Genomic DNA, 27,662 nt, shown 5'->3' on the forward strand with positions numbered 1-27,662 from the left:
CACCTTCAGCAACCGCCGGTCTTGTGACAACGATGGGGGTGATTAGAGGGGGGGGAAGCCCAGCGACTTGCTGTTCCTTTCTTCTGGGAGTCTCTGAGCAGCAATCAGGTTTAGGGGGCCTAAGCCGGGTCAGATCTAAGGCCAGGGGCGATAACAGAGGAGAGAGAGCACTTCCCCGAGGGTGAAGTCAATCCTCTCAGTGTTCCACCGCTCTGATGTCCCAGCCTGTACTCCAGCTAGTTCCCCAAGATCGTTCTAAAATGGCCTCCCTGACCTGGCCTATTTATACCCTTAGTTCCAAGTCTCCATAACAGGCCAGAAGGTTCTAGATTCCCTACATAAGTCTATGGCCAGTCCCTGAGGTAATCAGTTGTGGCAGTTATTTGCCACCATTTTGTGTGTTCTATTGTGTTAGTCAGAAAAGGCACCTAGGCCCCAGGAAAAGACTATAAGGGAAAAGAGCACCTAACTGCTAGGTCATCACCTGAAAAGTCCAGTGGACATCAAAAATAAAAGGATTGAGGGGCAAAAAGGGGACAAAAAATAAATGAGTAGGAGGGACCACCCAAAGGGCTGACAGGTCTAACAGACACCACTTCCAAATTTCTGTGTCGCACTGGTTATACAACCTGCTGCAGTGATCCATATATCTTTTCTGACACCTGTGTAAGCTACCATGCAGCTCTACTTCCTACTCTAGAAGTTAAGGTACTGATTGATACTGATGGTGAAACCTTTAACAAACCTTGACCAGGTTACCTCCATAGCGTCCACATATAATTCATATTGGGTGACCGCAATTGGTGAACTTCGCCGCATTATTTGAGATTACCACAGCCGCACTTGTGACATCCCTGCTTGGGACAATCTTTATAACCAGTCCAAGATATGTGGGACAGGTCATCTTATTGTCGGGTGCCCTTGAACTAAGCACTCACCCTTTTGGTATTCATCAGTGGACCTTTCTCATCCATTATATTAAGGATTACGTGAACAGGCCTTGACATTCCTTTGTCGCATACATAAATGCTCACAAAACAACTTATTCGACAGGTTACTGAACCTATACATTACATAAGCCCTGACGAAGTTCCCGTGACACTGGGCAACAAAACGCGTTGGCTGTGTGCCGGGGTTTTTACAAGAACTCAATAAAAAGAAGAATTTATGAAGTATTTATTTGTCACTTAGTCTAACTTTTACTAAGTGCACCTTCCTTTTTGTTTGATCCATAGATCTGTCCGCTAACAGTATACTTGTGAAATAGTGGTGGAAGAACTGTACAGTTACATTATTGGCTGGAATGCAGATTCAAGAGTAAGGTTCGACTATATAGTTTTATTGGATGCTAAGAGCAGAGCATACCAGTCTGCCCTTACGTTTATAGCAAAGCTATTGAAGTAAAACCATAAAGTAAGTTCTAAAAGGTGCTCTTTATTTCACGTCTAAACTGAGCTGGTGATATAGATTATGACAGTAATAGTTAATATAGAACGTTCGGCTCTTCTGCATTCAAAACTCAGGCGAGGGAACAGAGGTGAAAGAGGGGCAGCGGTGAAAGAGAAATGGATGGACATTGGGTAGACCATAACTTTATTTAATATACAACACATCTCCTTTCCATAAGACAAAAAAATGAAATGCAACCAGTCATTAAATACAACTTTCTAGATGGAATTCTTAATCTAGGAAAGGTCTTAACTCTGTCAGTCATGGACGCTTTCTCAAAGACTACAGACTTGCTGGAAACTGCTGTGTTTTTTTAGATCATTGGTTGCTTCCTGTTTCCCCTAGCTGACGTTCATCCGGCGTAAGACCTCCCATTACCCATAATCTTTCATGAATAGGTTTATTAGTATTTACCATGAGTTGATCTCGTATCATTTCAAATGTCATGTTTACCAAAGTTGAATGCATTAGAAAAGCTTCTCAAAGCGGTAAGTAACTTGTCAAATGTTTCTCCTTCTTTCTGTCTTGGGGTGTAAAAGTGATATTTTTCCAAAGTTGTGCTGATAGTGGGCTTTAATCTTGTCCCTAACCTGAACATTGCCTCGTAAAATGAATTGTACTTATCCTCCCCCTCAAAAGCTTCTATTTTAGGTAGTGATCTAAATATATCTTGTCCTTCTGAGACTAGTGAGTGTAACTGGATACATTTTTTCCTTTCTACTGGCAGTCTATTTCCTTCAATTACCACCATATATATATGAAATTCTTCTTTCCATCATTAACGGTGTAGATGGTTCACTCCTGATTTGCAAAACGTTTGGTGGAGGATCTAATTCCATGTTGTGATGAGAGTTTATATTGAAGAGATCTGCTGAATAATCTCAATGTAAATGAATGTGGTAGATATTAATTATCACTGACCATGACATTAGCTAAAAGTTTATTAATTTTTAAATATAAACTGCACCTTTGTCTACTATGTAACTGGTGGCACCAGCAAAGGGTTCATAAATTAGAACATTATTTTTCTCTATGGCCTCCCCAGCCTCAGGAATGCATGAATTGCATGAGTTTCAACATGACAGTGATATCAGAGTGAGGATTGGAACGCCGTAACATAATTATAAGGTGATATCGCAGTACTCCTTTTCCCAAGTTTCTGTCTGAGGGGAAAGGCCATACCTTGTGGTAGTCCATCACTGGCAGCACCCTGTTGGCAGAGTTGGCACGCCCACAGGTAGGGAGAGTGAAGGCTCATGGTGGATGGCGCTGAGCGACCCGCCCACAATAGGTAGGGCAAGCTCTATGAAAAACACCTAAATCATCCTAGCGACAGCAGCCTTAATGATCCTCACCGTGGAGTGCAGCTGCAGCCCGACCTTGTTGATGGCTGCCGCAAGTGATGATCCAATTCCTCATTGCCAAAATGGGAAGTAAAATGGTGTGGAAGGAAGCACAAAACAAGCAGAAAGTAAGGGCTGGATGTACAAAGCTTTTTTGAGGTCCCAAATGGTTTAATTTGCAGAATTGGGTTGCTTGCGACCGCCAAAAGACTTTTTCCAATGTACAGAATGCAAATTGTGATTCGGTAACTTGTTACCAAATAATAATGTGCATTTGCAATCCAGCATTTGGAGGGGACGTGTTTAAAATGTGTCTTCTAAAAAACAAATTTCAATGGGATGTATGAATATTTTCTGACCGAATTAGTTTCAAAGCATTCATATTTTATTGACTCCTTTAAGGAGGTGGTAAACCATTTGCAAATGGAAAGAGGTTATGGAAAGAGGTTATGAAGTTTGATATAGCGTGAACTTGATCCCGAAGGATATCCGAGAGCTTTACAATAGGATGGAAGGGAGGACATAAATGTAATATCGAACATTGAGTGGGAAAAGGAAAGTAATGCAATAAACAGGTGTAAGGGGGCAACGAAAGGGGGTAATAATAAGCAGTAAAGAGGAACCATATCAAATGGCACCCCTTCGCCTTTGATAATTGAACACAGATATTTTTAAAGACTAGGCAGTAGTCCCACGGACCGCTGCCTACTCGTAAAAAATTAAAGTTGAACGTTTCATTTTTTTCTTTTTGAAAGCAACCTGTTTTTCTTTGAAAGAAAACGGGCTGCATTATCAAAAAAAAAAAAGATTGCTTCATTTTGAAGCAATCTAAGATTTGGTAGCCTGCTGATCCCAGTGGGCCAATATCTATGTGAAGGTTGCTATTCCTAATGGGTCACAAAGTCACACCTGCCTCATTAATATTCATGAGATAGATCTATTTACGATCCAATAGGTATCACTGAATGAATCCTAATGAGTTTAGGAATAGCGATTTCCTAATTGTGATTTTGTATAAAATCGCAATTAGGTAATCAATATTCCTAATATTGAAACATCTGGCCCGAGTTTATAACCACTCCTTTTTTTTCATATCCAAACTGTGGTCGCCAACACAGATTGTGACTCTAATGTTCGACATAAAACGTTCGGATTCTCCGCATTCTAAACGCCAGTGAGGACGGAGGTGAACTAGAGAGGGTAAGGGGAAAGGAAAATAGATGTGCATTGTGTGAAACATAACTGTATTTAATACTCGACAGCTATTGCTGACTGCTTATTAAACTTCCACTTTGTATAGGACAACAAATATCCTGCCCCAGATGTCGGATCGCCCCCTATATCATGAGGGTGGCTTTCAGGTAAACAAATGTTTCCAGCGTACACCAGTAAGCATGTCTTGTGACCTTTCGGTCCTTTCTTATAACGAGACATTTGAAACTACAAATCCCAGCATGCTTAGTGTTTTCAATTGGAAAGAGAAAAAAGCAACAAATCCCAGCCTGCTTAGTTTTTTCAACTGAAGAGAAAAAAAACAGAATTTGCACCGTGACAGCAGGTCATTTGAGAGCCATTTTCCTTGCATTAGACGCGATTATTTGCATTCCTTAATTGCAGACCCGGGAAGCCACGCGAATAATTTGGCAGGGCTAGCATCTGTTATACAGTTATTTTGTGCTTAACTTGGTATTTTGGGTTTATTCGCTAAAGATGATTTTTACACAAGGAGTTGTTAATTTCCGCTGCTAGGTAATAATACACCTATCAGCCTTCACCAGTGATGTACACGAGGCGAATGAGGTGACAGCCAGGGATGCATGCAGGAGAGGGATTGGGGGAGAAGAACATCTTCGAGGCTACCCCTATGCCTAATTTACCACCTTGTGTTTTTATTGCCTTTCTTTGTAACGTGATTCGAACACATCATGCTTCGTTTCATTTGCAGCATGCACTGGCGTGCCATGGGCATGCTGCAGCTTCCGATTTATGTAACTGCTGCTTTAAAGCTTGTGAACAGAAGCTGCTCGGTTGCAAGTTAAATGATAATTCTGATCTAATGTTACCATGGGAACAAGTGCTTGACTTAATCGAGAACATTTTAAACATCCTGGTGTTTTAACACTTCTGCTGCCATTTTGTGAAGCTGTGGGAGCGTGTAAGCAGTGCCTTCCAGTTCACATTTTTTTCTGAGAACAAAAAAATAAAAATTCTACTAATCTTGAGGATTCTGCACTAAAGTCGCTATTCTGTTCGAGAAGATGGTTTTGGACAGCAGCTAGTGCTGCGTTCTGTGCAGTGCCTGCCTCCGGGATAAAAATAACTCCTTCACCTTTCGGTCAAATTGTAATCGACATGGTTCGGAATCTTAGTCTTTCAACATGAACAGTAAGTAGAATGAAATATGTTGTATTCCTTCGCATACCCTAAAATTCGTTTAGTTGTTGTTCATTTTCTAGTAACACTCCACAAGTTAGAGGGAGGAAAAAAAGAAAACCACGTATTGCTCTCCCTGTTATCGTTAACAAGCGTAGTAAATGTGGCCATGTTTCTCCTGTTTACAGTATGTTGTTATCGGCTCAAGCATTTGGCCTAGTTAAGCGAATTTCAAGCCAGTTCTGCATCTGCCCATTTCAAGTATCTGGTGGTTTCGCTAAACATGAATTTTAAACGACTTCCCTTGGAAGTGGTATTCATGCACACTTATTTTCGAAGTTAAAAGGAACGCTGTAAACGCGCATTCTTGTTAAATTGCATCAGTGTAACCTTTATCATAAAGATCAATGTCATAATATAAATGTTTCTGCGTAAATGTTCTTTGTTGTGCCCCGCATGTTAATAGTGCACATTTGTATCGGGTCCATTAGGGGAGCCAGGTGGTTTTAAGTGTAGGAGTGAAAAGAGTCAGTTTTTTGAGAATTGTGTAAATATGCCTTTTTATAGCGGCTAATCGCTTTTTTCGGTCTATGAGCTATTCAGAAATGTATGGTGGATATTCAGAATGTATATGGGCAAAATAATTATCGTCTAGGAGCAAATTCGATAGTATGGTTACTCTGCTGTGGATTGGATTCAGGGCAGTTTCGGCATTAACATCGATGTTGCATCAGGAACCCTTGCTCAAAATGCTGTCATCCTTAATTAAAAAGACTTTTAAAAGGGCAGAGATGTTTGCCTGTGTATGTATGTGTGTGAATGTATGTGTGTGTGTGTGTATGTATGTTTGTATGAGTGTGTGTGTGTATATATATATATATATATATATATATATATGTGTGTGTATATATAATATATAATAAAATCAGAAATTATTTGCGTTAATGAACAAAGCAAAATTACAGTATTATTTTCTTGCATTATATTCAATCAGATGTTTTTTATAAAGAGTGAATAGTAAGAGTATCACGTCTTTCAGTCCTCAGCAAAGGAGAGAAAGCTTTGCTTTATAAAGATTCTGCTTTACCTATATATGCAGATGAGGTGCATGCACGTAGGTGGCGGCACCACCCACCCTGGACATGTTTCTTCTTATTTAATGCTAAGCACCCCTAATTGAATGGAACGTTAGCACCTCAGTGTCATTCCTGGATCAAGGGCATCTGATGCTCCTGTATCTAGATATCTTATATAATTCTACCACCACCACCGCCACCACCACCACTTTTACCTCACTTAGTTTGCGACTAGAGAAGTGAGTCACTATACCATGAACTGTGGTTAATTTATTTCAAGATGGGCTAGTCAGCTGATGTTTCCAGATGTGGGACAGGCATTTCGAGGGACAGTGGATTGAGGGGATCATAGTGTTTTACTCCTCCTTTTTCTTGAGGTTGCCACGTTTTGAGGTCCTTGATCTATGCTCCTTATAAATCCAAAATGTGATTCAATGTTTTAGTAGATAGATCTATAGGAACCAAAAGGTTGGGGTTCAGATATCAGGACAAGCAATAGTTCAAGACTGGCGCCTCTCCCATTAATTGGCGCATTAACTAGTTGTGTGAAGCTATGACGTCAAAATCTTCGGCAGTGGTCTGTCTGCACTTCATTGGATGGTGGAGAAGTGTGGCTCAGGGGTTAGAGGCGGCAGACCCGGAAGCTGAGATCGGCCCTGGACCAGGGTTCAATTCCCTGCCTCGGCGGGTCTTGGGCTAAAAATTCCACTGACTCGATAATTCTCGCTCCGGGGCCTTCTCGACTCACGGGTTCACACTCTGCGACTCTGGGCAATAGCTTGCTTAATCTCCACAACGGCCCCTCGCGGCGGGATGCCTGGCTTTCACCTTGTGGATACCCTGCCGGGGTTATCTCACAGGGGAATACCAGGACGGGTTCCCTAAGCAAGCGCCGGGAAACCCACTGCGGGTAGCTGTGCGCTATATAAGCTCAAATACATTTACATTTACAATTGTCAGCTCAAATAATCAGATCAACGCTTGATAGTGTACATTGTCTTAAAACGAGGAGATCTGATGGGAAACTTGGCGAGGCAGTTTTTGGTGAATGATGGAAAACAACACAAAATAGGTCGTTGTTTTTGGGACCTGCTTGGTTAACAAATATTTGAATGAAACTGAGCTTTGAAATTAATAGTTTACCCGACAAATTAACGTAAAGCAGGACATTCTCTTCTCCTTTTACTAGACCGGATGGGGAGGGAGATTTTAACTTGTTGAAGTTATGCTTGAATGCCAGGACGTAGACTGGTTTACATGAACTATTATCACCACAGAATTATAGATTTGTTAAGTAAGCAATTAATGATGTGCCTATGAGGAGACTACTAGCTTCTGGCTACCATGAATCATCAGCATTGCAGACAGTGAAACAGTTTGCATGAAGGTCCTTTCACTTGCTTTGATGTATTTGATGTAGAAAAAACATTTTTTTTCTCTTTACTCGTACCCAGTAAAGTTTACAGATGAGTGATGGAGGATTTCATTGTTGAATTGACTGTAATTGGTAAACCAAGCATCAATAGTGTTGTCCATGATAACAACTGTTGGAGGCATTTTAATTCAATACAAGTTACTTTAAGTTGTCTTAGCAGAATTATTGTATAGACCAGTTTCACAATTAGGGAGACTCTCCCATTTCCTCTGAAGGTAGGTACAAGGTTTAAGTTCTGTTGCACAAAAGTTGCATTTGAATTGGCCATCTCCTCGAACGGTATTTTCTAGTGCTCATGAATAGGAACATCATAGTCCATTATAGCATTTCACAGATGTTCTGTATGGTGTTTGTTCGATTTGTTTGGATAGTTTGCGGATGGAAGTTAGACCAGTAGTGTTAAATTTTGCTATCTGGTTATCACATTTCCCAAAATTTCAGGTGAAACTTTGGACACTAACTGAAGTATTGCAACTGCCTGGAGAAGAAAATAAGGGAAAATTCCGTTTAAGCCTTGTCTTTAGGATGGCACCTTCCTTCTTGCAAAGTTGAGTGCTTCTCTGACCGGAGAAACCGATGACAGTATTGGAACAAGGTGAACCTGAGGGACCTGAGCGTCATTGTGTTTTTGTGAATTGGATGTGATGTCCTGCTGTCTTGCAGGTTTCTTTTAACATAACTTTCAGATACTCTCTTCACTGATTCTGCCCTCTTTTTTTAGAATATGTGATATGACTGGTTTGCCTTTTTTTGTTGAAACGGTGTGATATTTTTTTTGTCTATATATTATTATATTGATGTAGAGGAATTGTTTACCTGGCAAACCTTCACAAAGATGCTGAAATGCAATTGGAAGACAGGTGATGGACAGCCGAAAAATCATTGCACTACATCTGCAAGCTCCAGATGGAGTAACGCATGAGATCATTGATCATAACTCTGAATGACTACTCATTGGTTAAACAACGTTTAGAAATCAGTGCCACAGAATGTTGAAGCCACAGTGAGATTTTCTATGACTGCTTCAATAATAGGTAGTTGGTAATGGTCTATCCACAGTATCCGGGTAAGGTTACATAGGTCTACCAACATGGTTATCTCTTCCTGAGCCTCGAAGGCAAGCACAGAAGTGCACTATATGTACTTAGGGCCTGTAAATTAAATGCTAATGGGGCCTGAAACACAGATTGTGCCACACACATTAGTAGCCCCTTAACTAAATCTTAGGCCTGCAAAGCCTGTGTGTGCAGCTTTAAACTGCCATGTCGACCTGGCAAGTGAAACTTCTTGCTAGGCCTAAACCATCCCTTTTATTACATACAAGTCACCCATCGAGTAGGCCCTGGGCAGCACAGAGGGCAGGGTGTAATGTATTTAAAATGTAGGACATGTACTTTTAAGGTTTATATGGCCTGGTAGTGAAAAACTCTTACATTTGATTTTCACTATTGCAAGTCCTATCTCTCCTACCGGATAACATTGGGATTACCTTAATATATTTTACAGGTGTAATTCTCATTTGTGAAGATAGAGACTTTTCCAGTTTAGCGTCACCTAACTCACAACTTAAAACCACAACTTATGGTGAAGTTGGATTTTAAATTCCAGTTTGGCAAATGCCATTTTTAGAAAGTTGGCATTTACTAACTTTAGCCATTTGGTGCCTTCTGCCTTTCTCTCGAGTACACATCTGGGGTGGGAGACAGCTTGATTCCTGCGTTCTCTTTAGACAGTTGCACACAAAGGAACGGTAGGTGTGTCTGAATGGTCATCTGCATGCTGATGGGCCATCCTGGATGGGAGAGAGGAGCTGACACACCTGAAAAGCCAACGTCCTTCCCCTCACAAAGGATTGATTATCCCCTGTAATGTGTCTGGAGCCAAGCGGGAAGGGAGAACCTCTGTGCACTTATTTTATTTATTTTGAAAGTTTTATATAGCGCGAACAGGATCTTTGCAGATATCAGAGCGCTTTACACGGCTGGGAATGCCAGCAAGAGAGTGGGGTTACACATAAGTAGTACAGCACATCAATAATACAAATATAACAGTTAAAAGTATGCATAGATAGTCACTTCAAAGCTTTCTTTGAAGTCTCCCTCACTTGAAAGGCACCACTGGGTATAAGTACTGGAGCTCTGGCACTACCAAATGAGTACACTTCTGGATGTGTGACTACTCTGCTCAGAAGAAGAGCTGCTGTACTGCGGAAAGGACTTCTACTATGCCTGACTGCTGCTTTGCCTTAATGTGCTCTTGCCTTTCTGAGCTGCCCTGCTGCCTGCTGTTCTCATGCCTGGGTGAGAAGGACTGGGCCTGTACCACTTTAACCTAGAGTGACTCCCAAGGTTTTCTGGTTTGCCTGCCGTTCCCAAGTCTCAGGGAGATCAAATACTTGAACCATCTGTATCTGGACCCTGCAAGCTATGAGTCTGCCCTTCCAAGTGGTGCCACCCCAGTCCTGGACCCTTGGAAGTGAAGCCTAAAGTACTTCTCTCAGAACCCACACATCCTCCTCAGAACCGGCGCAACTTCTCATTTACATGAGTTGGAACCAGCACATCCTCGTCGTTGAATGCAGTGGAGCAGGCACATCACACTCCAAACCAGCGCGTACTTGTCGTTGCTTGGAGCAGGCCAAGTGCATCGCCCTTGAAACCAGCGCATTGCATTCGGTATTGATGCTTCTCCTGCTGCGGGAGCAGCAGCCTCACAGAACATACAGAACCAGCACTCGGAACAAACGCATTGCCGCAGTTGCTTGGAGAAAATCTGCACATTTCGTCCACTGCATGGCTCAAAACCGATGCATCACTTTGGCTGCACCGCACATCCTCGTTGACAACGCACCCTGGATCACGGTACTTTGGTTCAGCAGGCTTGGAGTCTTTTTGTGGTGTTTTCACTGTGTTAGTGTTGCAAAAAAATCTTCAAACATTGCCTCTCAAGTTGAGCCTGACTGCTCTGTGCCAAGCTACCAGAGGGTGAGCACAGTTTAATTTAGGGTGTGTTGTGACTTACCCTGACTGCGGCTGTAGTTCCTGCTTGGACAAGGTGCATACCTCTGCCAACCAGAACCCCGATTACCAACAGTGACTGAATAGACCCATTTATACCGTGAAAAATCGTCAATCTGGCTCATTCCTTGATTACTTTTCCATACATTGTGAGATTGAATCGTATGTGTGAATCCCATCAACTCCAGATTTTTATTTAATTTTATATGAGAAACCTCTCCTCTCCGGTTATCTTTATACTAAAGCATCCCGAAATTTTCAATATGCCTTCAACCTTGTATTATCTTTTCTTGAATACATCTCAGTTTTTGTCCTAAATGTGTAGATAACCTTATTTTATGTCTGATAACTTTCGTGATGCATACAGGTAATTGTAAAATGCATTTTGTGTTGACAACTGTGATGCTTGTCTTACAGAGACTCATCCAGCTCCTTTTTAAATGTCAATATGCAGTATTTTTACAAGATCTAGTGTGAAATTGGACAACATAGTAGGGTGTAGCGCAAGGTGTTGAACAAATAGTGAGATGATAATTAAGACAGCATAAAACCAGTTGAAAGTCTCCACTGCATCTTACTTCGTGCCAGGGATAGGGGGATCTCGAAGATTCACTCACACACAGCAGATACATGCGTTTCTCTAGGGGCACATGGGTACTTCCCCTTGCATGATTGGGCCCAATCCTGGCATAGTATAGACATTTGTTGATGTACCATGTGTAATTAGCACAATGGTGCCTGCCCCGTCCTGATGCTTTCCCTCACAGTTGGCAAATTGTGCAGATTGTTGGTATGTTGGTGTCTAATTGGCTTAATGCAAGACTTTTTTTTGTATATTTTGGATGTCTGTAGCAATACAGAGCCTAACATATCCATAATGCTAATCATTCTTTCATATAGTTGTTATCGGTAGCATGATGCTACCCACACCTGGCCTAATACATGCCCCGCTATAATGTTTATCTTTGTTATAAGCTGTGTTCTGTAAATGGCCAAACTTCTTGTATTTGGACAATGTTGCTTTTCAAAATATGGAATTGTTTGACAAAAAGTAAATGAAAAGAATAAACTTAAATATATATTTGAATTTCTACTTATTTGAATGATTATGCACTGCGTTGAAAACCGAAAAACCAGATCAAGCAGAATTGTTGTTAGGGTCTTATGTTATGTTATGATAACTTAAATAGCGCGCAATTACCTGGAGGTGTCCTTGCGCTTGTTACCTTTCCAATACAAAGATCCCAACAGAAGGTATAAGGAAAGCGAGGAAGTATGAGTCTGCACCAAACTATTTGTCAAACAGCCATGTTTTCATACTCTTCCTGAAAGATGTTAGATCAGTAGACTGTCTGAGATAAACGGGAAGATTATTCCAAGCCTTCCTTTCCCCTAGAATGAAGCTTTTACCTCCCTAAGTGGCTTTTTTGATGACTGGCACTGTAGACAACTTGGCTCCAGAAGAGCGATATTCCTTAAAGGTGCATACCATGTCAATTGTTTTATTAGGAATTCCGGTCCGGTACCATGAAGAGCCTTATGGACCATACACAGTGCCTTGAAACAAACTCTTGTTTCTCACGGTAAGCCAATGAAGTTTTTTTATACCTCCGGAAATTGAGGCGAACCTTGGTGTACCAGTGAGAAGCCTAGCTGCAGCATCTTGCAGCATCTTGCAGCATCTGGAGCTTGTTCATAAAACGTTCCTGGATGTTTAAATAAAGGCCGTTGCAGTAGTCAAGCTTTGATAAAACCAGAGCCGTAACTACGGTCTGTTGACTACCTGACGGCAAATAGGGCAGAATTTTTTTATTGTTTTAATAACAAATGCTGTTTTTGATGAGACTGCGGTAATTTGGTCTCCAAAGTTGAGTTTATCGTCCATAATTACACCCAAATTCTTGGCTTCTTCTTGGGTGTAGGAAGGGAGCCCATCGATGGTGGCGACCAGTTGGGCGTCCAAAAATGATGGTCATTACCAAATAGATTCACCTCTGTCTTATCAGAGTTCAACTTTAAACAGTTGTCCCGAACCATTTGCCTACTGCTTACATGCAGTCCTGAAAACGCCTCTCAATCCCAAGTTCCTGCCCGGGTATGAGAGACACCACAATTTGGGTGTCATCAGCATAAGTTGTAAGATCAAATCCAAAACCACTAATGAGTGGAGCCAAAGAAGAGACGTATACGTTAAATAACGTCAGACTAAGCGAGGACCCCTGTGGGACCTCGTAAGGCAGCACAAATGGTTTGGATTGGTAATCACCTAGAGCCACCATCTGAACTCGGTCTGAGAGGAACGATTGAATGAGTTTCCACGCTTTGTCCTGGACCCCACAAGCCTTTAGCCGGTCCATCAAAATATCATGATGGACCGTGTCAAAGGCCGCGGACAGATCCAGCAGTACAAGGGCCGCTTTGCCACCCCTGTCCACAGTCTTCCTAATCTCCTCAGTTGTTTTAATGAGGGCCGACTCCGTGCTATGTCCCTCTCTGAAACCGTATTGTGTGGGATCCAATACATTGGTCTCACGAAGGAAAGCACTAAGCTGTATGTTAATGGCCTTATCTATCAGCTTTGCTGGCAGAGGAAGACGCGATATAGGACGAAAACTGTTTGGGTTTTTAGGATCCAGATTGGATTTTTTCAAGAGAGGTAAAACCGAGGCCACCTTCCAAGGTTTAGGAAATTGACCAGTTCCCAAAATCATGTTGAAAATAGATGTGAGAACACGTGAAATAGGCCAAGCTGAGCCACTGCCACTGGGCAGGGAACGTCCGGGAGCCTGATCGAGCGGCCAACAGTAATTTATAAGTGGTTTCCACCGATAAGGGGGTAAACTCATCCAGTGAGGGGTATGGAGAAGAGTATGAATTCAAAACCTCCGTACCACTGAGACCACCAGCCCTTCCAGGATCAATCAATCAGAGCATTTATATAGCGCACTACTCACCCAGAGGGTCTCAAGGCGCTAGGGGGGGGGTCCGCTACTGCTCGAACAGCCAGGTCTTGAGTTGCTTCCTGAAGGCGAGGTGGTCCTGGGTCAGGCAGAGGTGGGTCGGGAGGGAGTTCCAAGTCTTGGCGGCGAGATAGGATGAGGACCGTCCCCCTGTGGTGGCTCTTCGGATGCGGTGGACGGCGGCGAGGGCGTGGCCTGTCGATCAAAGCTGGCATTTGGGAGCGTAGAAGTTGAGGCGGCTGTTGAGGTATCCTGGGCCTTGGTTGTGTAGGGCTTTGTGTGCGTGGGTGAGGAGACGGAAGGTGATTCTTCACCGGAAGATCTTACGTAGCATGCGCAGGATGTTGAAGCACAACGAGGAGACGGCGTTGGCTTGTCTGGTCATGGAGAGGGAGGAGTCAAGGATGAACCCCAGGTTGCGTGCGTGGTCTGTTGGTTTTGGTGCGCTGCCTAGGGCGGGGGGCCACCAGGAGTCGTCCCAGGCGGAGGGTGAGGATCCCAGCATGAGGACTTCCGTCTTGTCAGAGTTCAGTTTCAGGCGGCTGTTCTTTATCCATTCGGCTACCTCTTTCATCCCTTCGTGAAGGTTGGCTCTGGCGGTGGCTGGGTCGTTGGTGAGGGAGAGGATCAGCTGGGTGTCGTCGGCGAAGGAGATGATGTTGAGGTTGTGCTGGCGTGCGATGTCTGCGAGGGGGCTCATGTAGACGTTGAAGAGGGTTGGACTAAGCGAGGAGCCTTGAGGAACGCCGCAGATGACTTCGGTGGCTTCTGATCTGAACGGGGGGAAGCGGACTCTGTGTCCTTCCGGCGAGGAAGGAGATGGTCCACTCCAGTGCCTTCTCCTGGATTCCGACGTTGCTGAGGCGATGCACTAGTGTACGGTGGCAGACAGTGTCGAAGGCCGCGGAGAGGTCTAGGAGGATGAGGGCTGCTGTCTCTCCGTTGTCGAGCAGGGCTCGGATGTCATCGGTGGCTGCGATCAGGGCGGTCTCGGTGCTGTGGTTGGCCCGGAAGCCAGACTGCGAGAGGTCGAGGGATACGTTTGTCTCGAGGAAGGCGGCCAGCTGCTTGTTGACGGTTTTCTCGATGACTTTTGCAGGGAACGAGAGCAGCGAGATGGGGCGGTAGTTCTTGAGGTCGGTGGAGTCGGCTGATGGCTTCTTTAGTAGAGCGCTGAGTTTGGCGTGCTTCCAGCTCTCCGGGAAGGTAGCGGTGTTGAAGGAGGTGTTGATGATGTCCCGCAGGTGGGGTCCGATGACAGCGTCGGCCTTGTTGATGACGTGGTGAGGGCAGGGGTCGGTCGGAGATCCGGAGTGGATGGAGTTCATCGTGCGGACAGTGTCTTCGGTGCTGATCGGGGTCCAGGCGCGGAGGGTGGTGGTGGGGGGCGGTGGTTCGGTCGTGGCGTGCGTCGGTTGAGTGCTGAAGCTGTTGTGTATGTCCGCGATCTTATTGTGGAAGAAGGAGGCGAGGGAGTTGCAGAGGTCTTGCCAAGGGGTGATGTTGTTGTTTCCGGCGTTGGGGTTGGAGAGCTCTTTAACGATGTTGAAGAGTTCCTTGCTGTTGTGTGCGTTGTTGTCCAGTCGTTCCTTGAATGCCGTTTTCTTGGTGGCGTGGATCAGTTGGTGGTGTTTTCGGGTGGCGAGCTTGAGGGTAGTCATGTTGTCCGGTGTTGGGTCTCTGCGCCAGGTTCTCTCGAGGGCTCGGCAGTTCTTCTTGGAGCTCTTGAGTTCATCGGTGAACCATGGGGCTTTCTTGCTGCCGGGTCTGCTAGGCGGGTTCCTCAGGGGGGCGAGGTCGTCTGCGCAGTCGCTGATCCACTTCGTGAGGTTGGTGGCCGCTTGGCTGGGGTTCCTTAAACACTGAGAAAATAGTCTCAACTTTGTTCAGAAAAAAGTTAGCCAACCCATCACACAGTTCCTGACTGAAATGAACTTTTACAGGTGATGGTCATACCAGACTTGAAATGGTCCTAAAAAGTTCCTTTGATGAGCACTTGGCCAGATCAATTTTAGTAACAAAGTACTGCTGTTTGACAGTGAACAGATGCTGTTTGTAGCTTTGGAGACTCTTTTTATATGTCTCCTTATCAGCCTCTCTGTAATCTCTCTGCCAACAGCGTTCAAGACGCTTGCATATCTGTTTATGGTTTCACATTTCTTCCATGAACCATGGGGCCGAGGGAAGTGATCTTTTCGGGACAGTAGTTCTTGGAGCTAATTTTCTACAGACATTTTTCAACCATTCAGTATAGATCATGGTAGCTTCCTCTGGTTTAGTGGGAATGGATACTACCGAGGATATAAGGAGTTCCTGAAATTCCTCCTCATTTACTTTATTCCAAGCCTGGAATTGAATCTGTTTCTTGGGGGAGCCTCCCCCATTAAGATGATCCTCTAATTTCAGTTCAAACTGGACAGCCGCATGATCTGTCCAGACCAGCGGCAATGCCCCAGTGAAGCTGAGACCCGAATGATTAGTGAATATTCCATCAAAGGTATGTCCCGCTTTATGGGTGGGGATGGTTACACACTGTACCAGGCCAACGCCTTGCATCAAATCTGTAAGGATCACTGTATCTGAATATTTTGTAGCTTCCAGATAAAAATTAGAATCCCCCAGGATGGCAATAATTGCTTCTTCTAACAGATTACCTATTGTATTAGGAAAATAACTTTTGTTTCCAGGAGGGCTGTACAACAGAATACCTTTAAGCGCATGATGGTGGGCTAGGCTCAGATTAAAAAACAGAGATTCACAATCTGAGTTAGACATAGAGCAAAAAGTTGCCTTCATAGTACTAGGATACATGACTGCCAGTCCCCCCCCCCTTTTTATTAGGTCTATTTAAAGTATGGCAGGTGAAACCAGATGGAGTTGCTTTCACCAGATCTGGATCTGAGGTTTCCTCAGTCCAGGTTTTTGTGATGAACCCCAGTTTTAATTCTCTTTCCTCCATTAGCCTGGCGAATTCAACGCTATGTTTTACCAATGATCTGGCATTCAACAGAACGCCCTTAAGAACAACCATATTTGGCCCCCCAACTCTAATATCCCTCCTAGGTCTAACTGACTGATATATGATACGAGGAAGGTTCACCTTGCAGTTAGTACAGGTCATAGCGAAGAGGGTAGGTCTGGAGCAAAGCGATAAACACAGACCGTTAATATCTGACTCAGCTGAATTCATAGCCATTAAATCTGAACGTGAATAGGCATAGAAGATGGGGGGTGTATCTGAGGTAGAATCGATAGGGGTGCTGGCGCGGAACTAGTGCGGACGGGCGACGCGCCTCAGTTTAACTGTTTTTTTTTAAAGCTTTGATGTTGAACAGTGCCGTTGTCAGGGACACAGTGCTCTATTAATTTATTAATTTTTAATTTAATACTGAGCCCGGCGCCCGCTTGAGGGACACTGCGTTGGTATCTTCTTTTTTTAACTTTAACAATGAGTGCGGCGCCCGCTTCACAGACACCGCGCTCTGCAGTGCAATAGGTGTTGCTTTTGTGAAGGTTTGAGCTGTCTGTATAGTAAATGACAATGACTTTTAATTATTTATAAAAAGGTATTGCCAATTACAGTGTCAATGGCTCGAAGTCTCGCGATTGCAATACCTATTGCATTGTAAATGCTTGTTCTTTATAAGGATTTTTACAGGGTTCATTTATGGAGCTAGTGATGCTGCCCTGACCATGCTTTTTAGGTCAAGCTATTTACAGCTCTGAACTATTGTAGTTGAAACAACCCTCTTGAACAAGCGGACTTCTCCCAATGCATGTTGTCTACTGAAGCGTGAAGCTGCGCCAGGCCCGCGCTATGCTCATTCCCTCCCACTCGCTTGCTCCCCTGCTCCACGGCCCCCGCCCCCCCACTCAACTTGAAAGGAAGCCTCGCACACCAACATTTGTCTCACACCACCAGACATCAAAGGCTGCTGCTCCCCCCACAGCAATGCCCATATGCTCTCGCCTCCTGTCTCTCCCCCCTCACTCTCACGCTCTCTTCTTCCCTCCTCTTCCCTCCTCTCATTTACTCTCCCTCACACACTCACTTATGTTTACTCTCCCTCCTTCCCCCTCCCATATCCTCTCCCTCCAAGCCCATGGCCTCTCATTGATGCCCACTTATCTTCCCTTGGCCTGCTGCCTCTTAATCGAGTGTGCTTAATTTACCTCTGATTTTTCTCTCACTCGCCCTTTCTCTCTCTCTCCCTCTTCACAGCCCTCTCTCTCATTAATCTTCCGCTGTCTCTGTCTTGTTAATAAGACATGCTGCAGTTTTCTTGCTTTCTACCCTCCTTTTCTCTTCTCTCATTTTCTTCACCCCTTCTATGTTTTCTCTCCCTCGCTAGTCGCTACGCCCTTCACCACCTTTATTTTTTTCCTTCATCTCATCTTTCATTCTCTGTGTCGTTATCTTTCCCTCGTCTCTTTCCTTCCTCTTCCATTTGTATAATTTCCTCCGGTTTCTTTCGATCTTGTTTGTGTTTTTAGACACGGAAAAATGAAGTGATTTGCCCAGAATCACAGGGTGCTGCTCAGTTTCAAACCTGCGGCTCTGGCGTAAGACATCCTACGCTTTTATGCAAGAGAGCAGAATCTACTACAGATTAGACAGGGACTCTTTCCACCTGGCTATGATTTCTATCGCTCGCTTTCCATTTTTCTCTCCAATGCAATTCAATTTGAGAATGCTTTATTGACAATGCCTGAGCGTTTACAATTCACAAATAAGGGTATACTTCGCATCCGATTTTAACAGCCCTTTGATGGTGCTTCAAACTGGAAGGTATTTCACCTCTTTCTGCCTCCCTTGAGTTCTTATCAAGAAGTAGACTACTTTGGATTTACGAAAGTGAAGGCTGGTGTCCCCGTTCTGCTTGTACTCGGACAGGATGTTGAGACGCCTTCCGGGCTGCCTGGCTTCTTGTTATTCACTCCCTCTCTCACACACACACACACACACACACACACACACGCTCATGCTCTCTCACTCGTACTCACACACACACACACACACACACACGCTCTCTCGCTCGTACTCACACACACACACACACACACACACACACGCTCTCTCGCTCGTACTCACACACACACACACACACGCTCTCGCTCGTACTCACACACACACACACACGCTCTCTCGCTCGTACTCACACACACACGCTCTCTCGCTCGTACTCTCACACACACACACACACACACACGCTCTCTCGCTCGTACTCACACACACGCTCTCTCGCTCGTACTCACACACACACGCTCTCTCGCTCGTACTCACACACACACGCTCTCTCGCTCGTACTCACACACATGCTCTCTCGCTCGTACTCACCCACACGCTCTCTCGCTCGTACTCACACACACGCTCTCTCGCTCGTACTCACACACACGCTCTCTCACTCACTCGTACTCACACACACACACGCTCACTCGCTTGTACTCATACACACGCTCTCTCACTCACTCACTCGCTCGTACTCACACACACGCACACACACACTCGCTCGTACTCACACGCTCTCACTCACACTCACACACACGCTCTCTCACTCACTCTCACACACACGCTCTCTCACTCACTCTCACACACACGCTCTCTCACTCACTCTCACACACACGCTCTCTCACTCACTCTCACACACACGCTCTCTCACTCACTCTCACACAGTACTGCCTTCTACCGCCACCACTCTACCACTCTCTCCATCAACACAATACCACTCTATGCGCCACCTCTCTATGCGCCACCACTCTGTGCTACCACCCTATCCACCACCACCCTATCCACCACTCTAGCGCCCACACTCTAGCGCCCACACTCTAGCACCACCACTCTACCCGCCCACCACTCTACCCGCCCACCACTCTACCCGCCCACCACTCTACCCTCCAACTCCACCCTCCAAGCACTACTACATCCTCCATATACATCCTCCGACTACACCCTCTAACTCCACCATCCAACTACACCCTCCAACTCAACACTCCAAATCCACACTCCAACTCCTTCCTCCAACTACAAATCCACCCTCCAAAAACACCATCCAACTACAACCCCAGCCTCCAAATCCACCCGCAAACTACAACTACGGACTCAAACTCCACCCTCAAAATCCAACTCCACCCTCCAAATCCAAATCCTACATCCAAATCCACCCTCCAACTCCACCCTCCAACTCCACCCTCCAACAATAATAATATGTCCATTTATAAAGCACAATGGTTACACTAATGCCAGTGTGTCCCCGCGCTGCGGTAAAGTCGACCGGAGAGCAAGACCTCAGCCAAAAGCCACCTAACCTTGTGGAAAGAGGAGTTTTTTCCTAAAGCATCTCTCCTGGGACTCCATCCGGAGTTCCATAGGGAGGGCATTCCATTTAGCCGCCAGTAGACGGAAGGACCAACCGCCCATCCTGGCCTTTTTAGTAGCAGGAACACATACCAGGCCTTCCCCCCCTGACCTCAGCTGCCGTGAAGGAATGTACGGGGTCACAAGATCAGCTAGGTACAGAGGGGCTTTCCTCTGCAGAATCCTGTGGCAGATACAAAGTGCTTTGAAGGTGACTCTTTCTCTAATCGGGAGCCAGTGAAGCACCGCTCATGCTGTTCTGGCAGAAGACCGTCTCGGACGCCTCAACTCCACCCTCCAACTCCTCCCTCCAACACAACCACTCAATGCCACAGCACCACTCAGCGCCACAGCACCACTCAGCGCCACAGCACCACTCAGCGCCACAGCACCGCCACAGCACCACGCAGTGCCACAGCACCACGCAGTGCCACAGCACCACGCAGCGCCACAGCACCACTCAGCGCCACAGCACCACTCAGCGCCACAGCACCACTCAGCGCCACAGCACCACTCAGCGCCACAGCACCACTCAACGCCACAGCACCACTCAATACTACAGAATGCCACAGCACCCCTCAATACTACAGAATGCCACAGCACCCCACAACACCACAGCACCCCACAACGGCACAGCACCCCACAACGCCACAGCACCCCACAACGGCACAGCACCCCACAACGGCACAGCACCCCACAACGGCACAGCACCCCACAACGCCACAGCACCCCACAACGCCACAGCACCCCACAACGCCACAGCACCCCTCAACACCACAGCACCCCTCAATGCCACAGCACCCCTCAACGCCACAGCACCCCTCAACGCCACAGCACCCCTCAACGCCACAGCACCCCTCAGCGCCACAGCACCCCTCAGCGCCACAGCACCCCTCAGCGCCACAGCACCCCTCAGCGCCACAGCACCCCTCAGCGCCACAGCACCCCTCAGCGCCACAGCACCCCTCAGCGCCACAGCATCCCTCAGCGCCACAGCATCCCTCAGCGCCACAGTTTCCCTCCGCATCCCCCAGCACCACTGAAGGCCACAGCATCCCTCAGCGCCACAGCATCCCTCGGCGCCACAGCATCCCTCAGCGCCACAGTTTCCCTCAGCATCCCCCAGCACCACTGAAGGCCACGGCATCCCTCTGCACCACTGAAGGCCACGGCATCCCTCGGCACCACTGAAGGCCACGGCATCCCTCGGCACCACTGAAGGCCACGGCATCCCTCGGCACCACTGAAGGCCACAGCATCCCTCGGCACCACTGAAGGCCACAGCATCCCTCAGCACCACTGAAGGCCACAGCATCCCTCAGCACCACTGAAGGCCACAGCATCCCTCAGCACCACTGAAGGCCACAGCATCCCTCAGCACCACTGAAGGCCACAGCATCCCTCAGCACCACTGAAGGCCACAGCATCCCTCAGCACCACTGAAGGCCACAGCATCCCTCAGCACCACTGAAGGCCACAGCATCCCTCAGCACCACTGAAGGCCACAGCATCCCTCAGCACCACTGAAGGCCACAGCATCACTCAGCGCAACCATTCAACACCAACTGGTTCTAACATGTTCTCTCAATGTTTCAAGATTTATTACAAATGTCACAAAAAGATGTTAATATTTCACTTCTGTTCTTGGATTTTCAACACAATAAAATACATTGAACATAATCTTCCCAAAGTTATTTACAAAAGTTTAAGCTATTGTCATTATAAATTACAATAACTTTTATTTAAGAATTAATTATTTAAAAAAATAAAAGCCATTGTTATTTGTAATAATAATACATCTAAGTCCTGTAAATACAACACCTATTGCATTAGAAATGCTATAGGTGTCACGTTTCGCGAAAGTTAAAACTGTTGGCATTGTAAATGACACCGCTATTAATTTCGCTATTTTCAAAATCAACACAAACAAAAAATGTGTCATTTACAAGACCAATACCTCAAACTTTTCTAATGCGAGACCTATTCCATTGTAAATGCTTGTTTCACAATGTTAACGTCTGTGCTGCTCTGTGTGCTGACTCTCACCTGTGGGGTTTGACTACTACTTCACTAGCTTTATATTAAGTGTAATATAGGAAATTTCTTTGGCCATAATGCTGAACTATATAGTTTTCATAGGAGAATACCCGCGGGTGTTCAGTAACCTGGGGTCAACAATGTACATAAACACAGCAATAGTCCCTGTGCTAAACTGTTGAGACAGAAATCTTTGTTTCAATCAGTGCCAGAATAAAGTAAAAAGTGAATAAGTAAGATATGGCAGTGATTAGGTATGCTCAATGCTGTGGCAGTGATGTAGTTATTTAATCAATGAAGGAACATAATTAAAATATGATGTAAGAATCTAGTTCATGTAAAAACAACACTGCAAAAAAATGTACATAGTGTGTTCAAGAAAATACTCCAGTCTGTTGGAGTGAGCTATTGTATCTGTCTCGCTGGTGCAGGTACACCCCTTGTCTACGGGTTCACAAATGAAGATCGACACTGGAGTGGAACAAAACACAAGTTTATTATATCTCTTGACTCCGTCATACAGACGCTACAAGTGCCTGAGAGGGAACGAACTAGAACAGGTCCAAACCTGCCTAATATACATTTTGGGTACCATAGGAATTCACCAAAACCCCTTTGTCATGGTTACATCACACTTTACATAAGCATCTTTAGCATTTTTACAAAACACTTACACAACCCCTTACACAACCCCTTACACAACACCTCACACAACCCTTTACACAATGCTTTCATGCTGAACTGTGGAATCCTGATAAACCCTTACCCACGTCATCAACGCCCGTAACCTCCGTAGGCAAGGGAGGTTACAGGCGTTGTGCTCAACAGGCATATACAAAAAAAAAACAGCCGCCATTGTCCCCATCTGTGTCCATTATCTGTGCACGTAGGCCCTTCTGCAGGGCAGGGCTGGGCTGCTAACTCTGACATGCAAGCATTATCTTTCAGTGAGCGCGCAACTTCTAACTTTACGAAAGTCCCCGCAGAAACACAAAATGCAGCTGATAGGCAAATATGCTTCGAGTAGAGGCTAATTTAACAAAATGCATTTTTTTTACCGTTTAACAAGTATGGGCACAAAATGTAATGTTTTAAACAATCTGTGTGCCAAACTGCATATGTTTCTCCATTCACTAAAACAGGGATCATAGAGCTGAATTCAACACTATATTTTTGGAGGGTTACCTCCGGTATTGAAAGGAGGGGTAAAATTCCCTGGGACATGTTCTAAGGAGAAAGAAATGAATGGAGAATTATGAAGTATATGGTATATACATAAGCAGATTAACGAAACTGGTATATCGGCACAGGCACTTAAGGAAGACCAGAAGGTCCTGCTTGCTGAAAAGGAAGAGAAAATTAAGCACCAATTGTGCTAAAATTAGAGTAATATGAGGGTGACCTGCTGTGTGATGCAGCATTTTATAATGCTACTTAAAAGGGGCTGTGATTTGCCTAACAAGGAAAGAAGCGTGTTTGCACAAAATAAAAATTATCAAAACAATCTGTGTGGAAAACAATAGGGCAAGCTGAATTTCTCATCAAGGATAATAAATGAATACTTCAGTGAAGTTTTAATTGTAACCTAGTTATTTGAAAAAGTGCTGCTGGAGAATTATATTTTGGACAACCCACTGTCACTTGAACATAAATGTCTGTATAAGGGATACATAGCAGTGGTAACAGCGGATTTGTTAGAAACGAGCGGTATGTACCTAAAGATTAGAAAAAGCTGCCCATCCAACTGGGTCGAGCTCAACAAAAGAAGGCTACTGAAAGCGATACCGTGTCAGCACATCTCACTGCCAGCGGGCTAGATGAGATACACTGGCACAAAAACCATTGTCCGGACGCCTGCCATGGTGCTGCAGGGATGGGCTGCTTTTGAAAAACACTTTAGCTGTATCTATTGGTGGTGGCAATCTTGAAAAGGAGAGCTAATGCTAACTAGAAAAATTATGAAAAGGGATTTATTGGAGGCCCAAAAGGGGGGGGGGCACGGGGGAGTAGCAGAATCTTATTTGCTCATTATTTTTCGTATGTTGGCATTGATTGGATCAAAGATTTCTGTATTAACTGTTTAGCACAGGGATAATTGTTTTATGTATAATGCTGTAAAGACACTGATAAAAAGGGACATCGGAGGCATCCAATACTTAAGTATTGTAATAGCAGGATGTGCCTACAATAGCCTAGCAAGGAAATTCTAGGAAGGCGACATCAGAGGTTTCCACCAAGTTATCTATATCGTGTATGTCCTTTAACAATATGGGTCGTGATATTTAGAGGAGACTATCCTAACAAGGTAGTTAGAGAGGTATATGGCCCATTGATGGTGACTGACTAGATAAAGGTTCAGGGCCCTGAAGTCTAGGATCAGATGCAGACCTTTATCCTTTTTAAGAACAAGGAGGTACAGTGAATAGCATCCTTGTCCACTCTCTGGCACTTACGCCACCGCTCCTTTCAGAAGGAGTTCTATCACTTCTTGCTGAGAGATGCAAAAATGGTTTTTGGTAAGGACAGTGGGTGGGGGCAGGGAAGGAAGAGCCTGAAGGAAGAGTAGGGTATGTCCCCTTTCTCTTATCTGGTCCAAAGTAGTTGTTTAGCAGTCAGGTAGAAAGGACGACACTCAGCCTCCCACAGTCTCCTTGTGTGCTGACAGAAGCAAAAAAAACAGGGCCAGCTTTCCTTGTAGCAGGGTGGATGAGTAAGAGGCTTGATAAAGGGATTCGTGGCTCTTACCTCTTTGCTCTGCCTCCATATAGGTTTTGGGACTAATGTACTTGTTTTTGGTTTGACTAGTGTGGACAAATGCAAAATCCTCGGGAGATCCATTAAGCAATGAAATTGCCTGTAATCGTGTTGAGGTTGAGGGTGTTTGAGGCCTAAAAGATCCTGCAGCAGCCTTGCTAGCCTTAAAACCCTCCAGAGCTGAGTCTGCTTTTTTTGTCAAATCGGCTGGTGCCATCAAAGGATACGTTCATGAGTGTGTTTGGCACATCTGCTGAGAACCCAGATGTGCAAAGCCAAGCATGATGGTGGACCACAAAGCACCAATGAGTCTGCAGTGTTACGGTCGGACTAATGATGATGTTCGAAACATTCTGGCTGTCTCTGATGAATTCTGAAAAATGCACTATGATATCAGTACCTTGGGGCAGGGCGAGTTGAGGCCATGTCCAGCTGGGCATCAGTATACTATGCAAAGAGGCAAGTGGCATTCAAAGATTTTATTGCCAAGTCAACAAATATTTAATTCCCTGTATGAAGGTGTTCAGAGAGGACTCGTCTGTAATGGTTGAGGAGCGTCTCCCTACTTGTCCGAGTCAGGCACCGAAAATACAATTATAAAGAAACAGTATCATTTTATTTTTCTGTGACTGGCTCTGACTTGCATATCCTTGACAGGCATGTGGTGGGCACTTAGAAGTGCGGATGTAAGTTTGGCGGGCTATCCTAGGCTGGCAAAACAGACCTGCACATTTCTATTTCTTCAACCCAGGTGTGTTCACAGCCTGGTTAGAGAAAAGCCGCAGACAGGCACGTCACAATCTTAGTAGAGCACTCCAATCGGGGAATGATGCTGCAGTAAGAGAAGCTAGGGACATCTATAGATGTACACAAAAGCAGGCAAAGAAGCTGTGGGACGAGGAATTATGGTGAGAGCTTAAAACTGCATGTGCGGCCAAAGACTCGAAGTTATTCTGGTCCAAGGTAAAGTGGGATAGGGGAGGGTTGGCTGCCCCTCCTCAAAACCATGTTGCCGTTAATGAATGGATAGAATTTTTTAAACCGCAATATGCTCGTAATCAGTCGCTAGCTTGTGTTGTCCTGCCACCAACTGTTTATTATAAGTACAATGCATTCAATTAAGATGATGTAAGCCTTGCCCTCGACTGTGTATCGGGGGGAAGAGCGCCAGGCATGGACGGTATACCGGCAGATGTTTACTTAAGTGATAGGAATGCATGGTGTAAATATTTTTCTTGGCTTGCCAATGCACTGGCAATGGGTGGTGAAGTTCCTCTGTCTTGGAAAGGAGCGGAAATTATCCCCGTGATTAAAAAAGGGGATAAATCCCTTCACTGCAACTATAGACCCATCAGTCTTATTGATTCTGCCCAGAAACTGATGGGGCGCATGGTTCAGAACAAGCTCCAAGCATGGATTGATGAAAATAATATCTTGTCTCCATACCAAGCAGGGTTCCGTCCCTTGACAAGCTCTATTGACCAGGTTTTTTATTTTATTGCCTTGTACTGGAGGAATGTCACCCTAAAAAATGGTCCTCTATATGCTGTCTTTGTGGACCTAAAGTCAGCTTTTGACTTGGTCCCCAGAGACAAGCTTTGGAAAGTCCTGGCCGATGCAGGGATAAGCCAGGAACTTCTCACCATCATCGTACGATTGCATGAAAACAACTATGCCAAAATTAGATGGGGGTCACAGGGTGAAGTAACTGAGCCCTTCCCGGTAGAGCGCGGGGTGAGGCAAGGTTTCGTGTTAGCGCCAACATTGTTCTCGATATACATAAATGGCATAGTAGACTTTCTGAAAATGTCCCCCTCTGATGCCCCAATAATAGCTGGCTCGCGTGTCCCCGTCCTTATGTTTGCGGACGACACGCTTATATTATCACGCACACCAAGCGGTCTCCAAAAGGCGTTAACCGCATTTGGGGAGTTTTGTGACTTGCAAGGTTTAGAATTAAACACTAGCAAGACAAAGTTCATGTGCATGAACTGCCGGACATTGTTTAAAGGGACAATTACGTATAAAGGCACTCCCCTTGAGCGGGTAGATGCTTTTACCTACCTAGGAATAACACTCCAGGGGAACATGAAATGGAACACACACATAGATACTGCAGTACTAAAGTTTAGTCAAATAGTAGGAGCACTACTATCAAAACATAGAGCTTCTCTAACTAAACCGGTAAATTGTGTGCTCGAGATCTACCAAATGAAAGTCATCAGTGCTAGCTTATACAGTTCAGAGCTTTGGGGATTTAGTAGCCTAGCAAATTTGTCCACAGCAGAAAACAAGTTCCTTAGGGGACTGGTAGGGGTGCCACAAAGTACGCCTACTGTTCCTTTAAAATTAGACCTCGGTAGGAAAAATATTGCGGACCTAGCAAGGTTGCGCCCATTGCTATATTGGAGACGGCTAATGGTGACCCCGGAGTTAGCTCATTATGCCACAGCGTTGACAGATGTTGATTCATTTGACCATTTTCATAAAATTGTTTGGTTGAAAGAACTACGAGGGTTATTGTCAGAGCTAAAACTAGACCACCTATGGGGTAATCCTGATGTGTCTTGTTTCCCCTCAAAGGCCAATCTAAAACAGATGTATTGGGAGATGGTGAATTTTAGAACTTTTGCCAATGGGACTAATTGTTCGATGTCGAGACGCTTCCTGGACTTAAAAATGTCTCCTCTGTGCGAAGCATATTGGGACCTGATTGAGAAGCCTCACGACAGGAAACTGTATTTCCAATTTAGAGTTGGATCTCTCCCTGTAAATGTGTTTAAAAAGAAATGGTCTATATCTTGGGATGAGCACGGTTACCATGGTAAAGACAAAGCTGAGCATGTCTCCCATATATTGTTTT

At 45.1% G+C, this 27,662-nt stretch overlaps 1 protein-coding gene across 3 annotated transcripts in view; it reads left to right on the forward strand.

Moving 5' to 3' along the window:
• Window positions 1-27,662, forward strand: part of PRKACB (protein kinase cAMP-activated catalytic subunit beta) — a 229,443-nt gene that overhangs the window by 94,673 nt on the left and 107,108 nt on the right. The window contains exon 1 of one of the 3 annotated variants that reach the window (XM_086954287.1): window positions 5,156-5,177. The exons of the other annotated variants lie outside the window; for them this stretch is intronic. Within the exon in view, the coding sequence (XP_086810413.1) occupies window positions 5,171-5,177 (7 nt within the window). The 5' untranslated portion in view covers window positions 5,156-5,170. Of the gene's footprint in view, window positions 1-5,155; window positions 5,178-27,662 lie in introns of those variants that run through there. 3 annotated transcript variants of the gene reach the window in all.

This window comes from Lissotriton vulgaris, chromosome 1_1, assembly GCF_964263255.1.
Source record: "Lissotriton vulgaris chromosome 1_1, aLisVul1.2, whole genome shotgun sequence".
NCBI lineage: Eukaryota > Metazoa > Chordata > Amphibia > Caudata > Salamandridae > Lissotriton > Lissotriton vulgaris.